The sequence below is a fragment of the Mastacembelus armatus genome, chromosome 20, assembly GCF_900324485.2.
Source record: "Mastacembelus armatus chromosome 20, fMasArm1.2, whole genome shotgun sequence".
Classification (NCBI taxonomy): domain Eukaryota; kingdom Metazoa; phylum Chordata; class Actinopteri; order Synbranchiformes; family Mastacembelidae; genus Mastacembelus; species Mastacembelus armatus.
In genome coordinates this window covers 862,020-869,241 of record NC_046652.1, presented here as the reverse complement: position 1 = coordinate 869,241, position 7,222 = coordinate 862,020, and the positions used below count along the sequence as shown (strand labels likewise).

Sequence of the window (7,222 nt, the reverse complement as noted above, 5' to 3'; positions counted from 1 at the left end):
ATAGCAACTCCACCTCCTTTCTTATGTATTCTTGTTTCACTCATGAAACTGAAATTTGGAGGGGTTGATTCAATAAGAACTGCAGCATTATTATCTTGTCCTAACCATGTTTCGGTTAAAAACATAAAATCAAGCTTGTGCTTAATAATAAAATCATTGATTAAAAATGATTTGCCTACCAAAGACCTGACATTTAAAAGAGCTAAATTTAGTGTGTTAAAAACATTGTTTTCCCCATGTTCTGGGACATACTGTGGTTGGCAAGGGATACATAAATTTGCAGAATGCATTGGGTAAATCTTGTTTTTCTGTAGATTTACCAAACTTTTTCTGTTACCTTTCAAAACTGGGATTGAAACAGCTATTTGCATATTGGGCCCCTGCTTTTCCTGGAGAGAGCCATGACTAACAGTATTGCAGCCTGGACCCAGCACATATCAGTTAGAGCTTCCTGTGCTGTTATCTACGGTGGCCGACAAGGGCAAACGCGCTGCAAAACAAAAACGCTGCAAAAGAGAAACGCTGCAAAAGAGAAACGCTGCAAAACAGAAACGCTGCAAAAGAGAAACGCTGCAAAAGAGAAACGCTGCAAAACAAAAACGCTGCAAAAGAGAAACGCTGCAAAACAAAAACGCTGCAAAAGAGAAACGCTGCAAAACAAAAACGCTGCAAAAGAGAAACGCTGCAAAAGAGAAACGCTGCAAAACAGAAACGCTGCAAAAGTGAAACGCTGCAAAACAGAAACGCTGCAAAACAGAAACGCTGCAAAAGAGAAACGCTGCAAACTCTCAGCCAATACTTGTCTCATAAAAATAAGAAATATATGGCTTGAAATGTTTTTATTTTAAATGAAACAATTCGAAAGTCGAAAACAAATCACCACTTTTTACGTTTTCACCTTTTACGTGAAGTACGTTTTCTTCTGTCTCACCACATTAACTATTGTGATCCCGCCTCGTACTGAGCACACTGTTCATATGGAAATAATCTGAGGTGAGCCAGGTAATTCTGTACATGCCCCTGAGAAATTACATAAAACGCCAAACTTCATCATAGAATTTTCTCACTGTTTCTGTGTTTGGATGATGGCAGGCTATGTGGGTGAAGAAGTACTTCATATGTTCCAGACAGCGATGAAGAGTTTACTTTGTCCTCAGAGTACAAAAATGACTTAAATGACGAACATTTGGATCCACATTGTACTGTACTGTATTGTATTGTATTGTATTGTATTGTATTGCAGTAATTCACATTCCTGACTCAGGCTCATTATGCTGATGTCTCAGGTAAATGACATGACTATTCATGGTCAGACACACTTTCCTGCATATTTCTTTTCTAAACAAAAAGTGTCTTACAAAATTTAAATCAATGTATTGTTTTCAGTGAATGAGTGAACATCACTCACATCATGTTGAAGCAAACACTTTACACTACAAGATGTATTTATTAAAAGTCTTGCAGAATCAATGTTCTGTTTTATGGTCTTATTTCAGTGACTTAAAAATTTCAGTTTTTCACTAACCATGCATAAACACTGTTTGCTCAAAAACACAATCACATATTATTGTTGCCCAGTTTCTGCTGATTAGAGTGTTATCACACTTTAGCCAGTAACATGTTTAAAAGCAACTGAAAAAAGCACAAATGTCAGGGCATGTCAAAACTTGTCCAGGGCCCCAAAACACGCTCAGACCTCAGACGGTGAAGCTATTTGATAGAGACCTTAACCACAGTGGTCAGTTTTGACATTTCTTCTTGGTGTGAATGCGCTGATGGGCTGTTAGAGCACTTGAGCAAAGAAAACATTTTCCACATTGCTCACACCAGTACGGTTTCTCTCCAGAGTGCATACGCTGATGTGCTTTGAGGGTGCCTAACTGTGAGAAGGCTTTTCCACACTGGTCACAGCTATAGGGCTTCTCTCCAGAGTGAATACGCTGATGTGCTTTGAGGGAGCCTAACCATGAGAAGGCTTTTCCACACTGGTCACAGCTATAGGGCTTCTCTGAAGAGTGAATACGCTTATGTGTTTTCAGATTGTTTAATTGTGTGAAGGCTTTTCCACATTGGTCACAGCTGTACGGCTTCTCTCCAGAGTGAATACGCTGATGTGTTTTGAGGTGGCCTGACTCTGTGAAGGCTTTTCCACACTGGTCACAGCTATAGGGCTTCTCTGAAGTGTGAATACGCTGATGTGCTTTCAGGGTATTTAAACGTGAGAAGGCATTTCCACACTGGTCACAGCTATAGGGCTTCTCTCCAGAGTGAATACTCTGATGTGTTTTCAGGGTGTCTAACCGTGAGAAGGCTTTTCCACACTGGTCACAGCTATAGGGCTTCTCTGCAGAGTGAATATGCTGATGTGTTTTCAGGGTATTTAAACGTGTGAAGGCTTTTCCACACTGGTCACAGCTATAGGGCTTCTCTCCAGAGTGAATACGCTGATGTGTTTTGAGGTGGTCTGACTGTGAGAAGGCTTTTCCACACTGGTCACAGCTATAGGGCTTCTCTGAAGTGTGAATACGCTGATGTTTTTTCAGGGTATTTAAACATGTGAAGGCTTTTCCACATTGGTCACAGCTATAGGGCTTCTCTCCAGAGTGAATACGCTGATGTGTTTTCAGGTGACCTAAGTGGGAGAAGGCTTTTCCACACTGGTCACAGTTATATGGCTTCTCTCCTGAGTGAATACGCTGATGTGTTTTGAGGTGGTCTGACCGTGAGAAGGCTTTTCCACACTGGTCACAGCTATAGGGCTTCTCTGAAGTGTGAATACGCTGATGTTTTTTCAGGGTATTTAAACATGTGAAGGCTTTTCCACATTGGTCACAGCTATAGGGCTTCTCTCCAGAGTGAATACGCTGATGTGTTTTCAGGTGACCTAAGTGGGAGAAGGCTTTTTTACACTGGTCACAGCTATAGGGCTTCTCTCCAGAGTGAATACGCTGATGTGTTTTGAGGGGGCCTGACTCTGTGAAGGCTTTTCCACACTGGTCACAGCTATAGGGCTTCTCTGCAGAGTGAATATGCTGATGTGTTTTCAGGTGACCTAAGTGGGAGAAGGCTTTTTCACACTGGTCACAGTTGTAGGTTTTCTTTCCAGTGTGAACATGCTGATTAATCTCTAAACTCTCCAATGTTGTGAAGGTCTTGTTGACTCCCGTTCTTCTTTTCTATTTGTAAAAAAGAAGAAAAAAGCAAAATGGAGAAAAGGTATGAAATTACATGATAGAAAAATCCAAAACCATAATTGATATTGACATTCACAACATGTCTATGAAACATGATCATGTAAACTGTGTTTCCTTGGAGTTCTATTTCATTCCAAAGTTGTAAAGTTGTGTTGTGTCTCATCCACACATTTTGTCATTTTTTAAAATTATTTTTCTTAAAACGTGTGCTTGCCTCACCTCAATAGCTTTTCTTAGTATCAACATTTAACTTTTTATATAGTTTCATTTCTAAACAGTGGACACAACTCTCTGAAGTACAGCACCATATTTAAAGCACTAGCTTAACCCTCTGGGGTCGACGCACGCGCCGGCGCGTTTTGACGCATCTTTTTCTGATAAGGCCGAAACAAACTTAAATTACTCCGTCAATTCTGATCGTACAGATAAAAGAAGTATATCATTCAAATCTGTAAAGGGTCTAGTTAGTTTTAGTGGTATACCATCATAATAACAACAAAACGTTGTACTTTTTTTAAATAAAGCAAGCCGACAGGGTGCGCTCTCGGACTTTTCTGTCTCTGCCATTTCTCTTCACAGACGCGTAAATAAAACAACCAGAATCTCAGCGAATACTTGGCTCATAAAAATAAGAATTATATGGCTAGAAAGCTTGAAATGTTTTCTTTTGAGTGAAACAATTCAAGTCAAAAACAAATCATCACTTTTGATTTTATCCGTATGAACGTAAGGAGAAGTCCGTTTTTTCCTGTCTCACTTCATTACAGGTAATGCGACCCCGCCTTGTACTCTGTTCACTGTTCACATGTAAATAATCTCAGGTGAACCAGGTAAATATGTGCACGCCCCCGAGAAATGACATAAAACGTCAAACTCTCAGCTACAGCTAGTGTGAACAAGATGACATTCACATCAAACATTCACACAAACATAAAGGCTGGATCTTAGACACTTCCAGACTTGAACTAAAATTAGAAAGAACAGATGATGCACCGACTATTGACTCTGGCCTCTTTATGAAGCCTTTTCTATCGATTAAGTCCTGAACGCTGAGCTGTTGATCACTGCCAACAGAGGACTGGACCTCCTTGTTACTGCGGTTAAGCCAGCTGCAGTTCTGAAAAGCCACGACTGAAATTTGTGGGTGCGCATATTACTATGATTACGGTAATTTGAGGAATAACATAGAACGCGCTTTCAAAGAACTTTTCATTTTTCTCAGAATTGAGATAAGTTTATGAGATAATTGTCATGTTTCAGTTTTTTTTTTTCAAATTTGCCCTCAAATGGTTCATTTATAGGTCTTTTTGACAGGTGTTTGTTTATTTGAGTAATGAATTTCTGTATTTTTCAGAGGGCTAGAAAAACCGCATTTCTCATCAACAGAAAAAAAACAATTGCCAGTTGTTATAGGGGACATCCCATACTATATACAGTGCATGCCTCATATGAAAACCTTTTACTGCAGCCTTTTGGAGAAATGTTCCATTATCCTACTTCAGTGTCTGTCGCTCCCAATTGTACTGTATAATTATAATAATAAAATTGTAAAACAAAACATACTAGAACTACTAACTAAAGGTCACATAACGAAAGCACAAAACATTGTTTTACAACATATCAAGTCAAAGTACATTTTCCTAGTGTAGTACTGAGGATGACAGTGCCAGTCATCCTCACCAAAAATGGCATTTGCAGGTATGTTAACACAGGTGGGATGATACCATCCATTACACAATGAGCACTGCACCATGATTTCTTTGTTGTGTGCAGGACTACACACTGACAGGAGTTTGCCTAAAATTGGCTTTGCTTGGTTGAGGCTCTGAAACACCTGGTGAATTCTGCCCTCATCCGTCCCTCACGGAACAGACAATTCTCAGGCCTAAGGTTGCAGCATAGAGGATGTGCAAATGCAACTGCAAACAAGCCACAGTTGCTGCTATTGCTTTGCTGCTGAGCACTAGGAAAAATGACCACGAATAGGTCTTCCTTTGGCCTTAACATCCCCAATAAGGCTTGTGTGGCACTGGTGTCCAACACTGTTGAGAGGCTGTTGTGAGGGAAATTTACACCTTGACAGACAAATGTCTGCTACCTCCTTGTGTTAATTCAACAAAGACTTTTGACACGGCTTTGTATTCATTAGGAAGCAGACGAAAAGTCATAGAGACGCTAATTATATTATGAATGCCATCCGGAGGCAGATGATTCGCTGTGGCGACCCCTGAAGGGAGCAGCCGAAAGGAAAAGAAGAAGAAGAAGATGCCATCCTGCCAGCACGACTTACATGTGAGTGACTTATGTGTAAATTAATACTATTCAACTGATATTAAAGCTGATCATTTTCTGTGTTTGCGGTCAATCGGTATTGACCCGTTCTGCAGACCGTATGCTCCGTTGTGACTCTGTTGCTTTGTCTATTAAATTTTCCATCCTTTAACCTGAGATTTGCCTCCAAGTGCTTTTTGCCACGACAGCTATCATGAATGCAAACCTTATTACTACCAGCAAAGATGTTGCTTGCTGTCACCCAATGGTTTCCCCCAGTGTGTAACATTCGAATGAGTGGCTTGTTAGGAGTACCCACAATTCCTCCTTTAATACCCTAGATAAAAGTTTGGACTGAAATCCATCAGTTTCTGTGTATTCATTTGCAATAACGTGAGAAGCAAAATCAATCTCATCACTGCTGAGCCAATAATCAGGGTGCAGAGTAGAACTAATGGCACTGCCTTTGGGGGCTTGCTGTTTTCTATAAAGTCTACTTGAAGGCAGTTTTTCAGTTGGTCTCTTACCATACCAGCATGGACTAAGGTTCATCTCTTTGCATTTTAGGTGTGTGTAGGTGTGTGTGTCTTTGCATTTGAAGTGTTACCTAATAAGAAGTAATCATTTATTTCTTCTACTTATGAGAACTGGGGTCTTTATTTATACTCTTTAGAAAGAGGAAATACTTTATTTTGTCTGTCTGTCCTGCTGTAAACTCATCTGAAAACAATGATTTGAAAGATAAACTTTAAAGTAAAATATAGAAAACCATTACTCAAATAAACAAACACCTGTCAAACTGGCTTGATCTCAGTTTTCTATCTATTAAGTCCTGAACACTGACCTGCTGATCGCTGGGACCAGAGGACGAGTCGGGCTCGTTGGTCGGGTGGTCTGGGTCGATGAATTCTTGATCTGTGTGCTCTTGATCCTTTATTCCGCTCTTGTATTCGTCCAGTTCGGCACAATCCGGATCCTGATCCTCCTCTTTAGATGCGCCTTTGTTGTGGTCCTGGTCGATAAAACCCGGGTTCTGAGTCTCCTCTTTAATTTCATGTTTGTAGTAGTCCTGGTAGACGAAACCTGGGTCCTGGTTCTCCTCTTTAATCTCGGTTTTGTAGTAGTTATCGCTGTTTCCATGCTCTGGTTCTGTTTTTGTCGCCGCCATTTTGAGACGCGAACGTCACCAGAAGCTGAGCCCCGCCCCCTTAGTAACCGTCGCTAAGTGTCAGTGCAGCATGTCTGGACCCTCACACATATGAAGACCACTTGACCACTTCATGAGATTCAGCACTTTTCCTTTATACCATCCTGTAACAAGGGGAAATAATCAGTGGATCAGAAAAAGCGACAGCTTCTCCCTCTCAGAGTCGCAGGGAGAGCCAAATAGTGCAATAATAATATTACAATATTATATTAACAATATTACATTACCTTGTGTATTAGTACAAGTGTTTAAACACTAAAACATACTATAATGAAATAACTGCAAATCATATTATTTGCGTAAATAAATCAATATTCCTGTACGTCACATCACCCAATATGGTTAGTAACTTACCACATATTAGCCGCACAACATGCGTCACACACAGCATGAATCGCAGGATTTTCCCCCGTAACACTCTACGTACAATACACATTCACTGTCACTAAATCCCTTTTCTTCCATAACCCAGAACTAATTAAACGACATACCTGTAACAATGGGAAATAATCAGTGGATCAGCAAGCGACAGCTTCTCCCTCTCTGGCAC

General features: G+C 40.4%; 1 protein-coding gene across 2 annotated transcripts; it reads right to left on the bottom strand.

The window, feature by feature from the left end:
* Window positions 1-1,441: 1,441 nt before the first annotated feature.
* On the bottom strand, window positions 1,442-6,657 carry LOC113121455 (zinc finger protein OZF-like). 2 transcript variants are annotated; one of them, XM_033325769.1, is made up of 3 exons: window positions 6,310-6,657; window positions 2,219-3,176; window positions 1,442-2,134 (listed from the first exon to the last, which is right to left on the bottom strand). In XM_033325769.1, the coding sequence occupies exons 1-3, from the start codon at window positions 6,631-6,633 to the stop codon at window positions 1,740-1,742; spliced, it is 1,677 nt and encodes a 558-aa protein (XP_033181660.1). In that variant the 5' UTR covers window positions 6,634-6,657; the 3' UTR covers window positions 1,442-1,739. The 2 variants fall into 2 exon arrangements, with proteins under 2 accessions (XP_033181660.1, XP_026147756.1); XM_026291971.2 differs by having other exon boundaries at window positions 1,442-2,113; window positions 2,366-3,176.
* Between the last annotated feature and the right edge of the window lie 565 nt (window positions 6,658-7,222).

What these genes read in the sequence shown, in the direction of transcription:
- LOC113121455 (XM_033325769.1), bottom strand. Translation starts at nt 6,633, where the DNA reads ATGGCGGCGACAAAAACAGAACCAGAGCATGGAAACAGCGATAACTAC. An exon ending in CTGGTCCCAGCGATCAGCAG is followed by an intron (nt 3,177 to 6,309) that starts GTCAGTGTTCAG and finishes TTTTACAAATAG; the next exon opens with AAAAGAAGAACGGGAGTCAA. An exon ending in GTGTGGAAATGCCTTCTCAC is followed by an intron (nt 2,135 to 2,218) that starts GTTTAAATACCC and finishes AAGCCTTCACAG; the next exon opens with AGTCAGGCCACCTCAAAACA.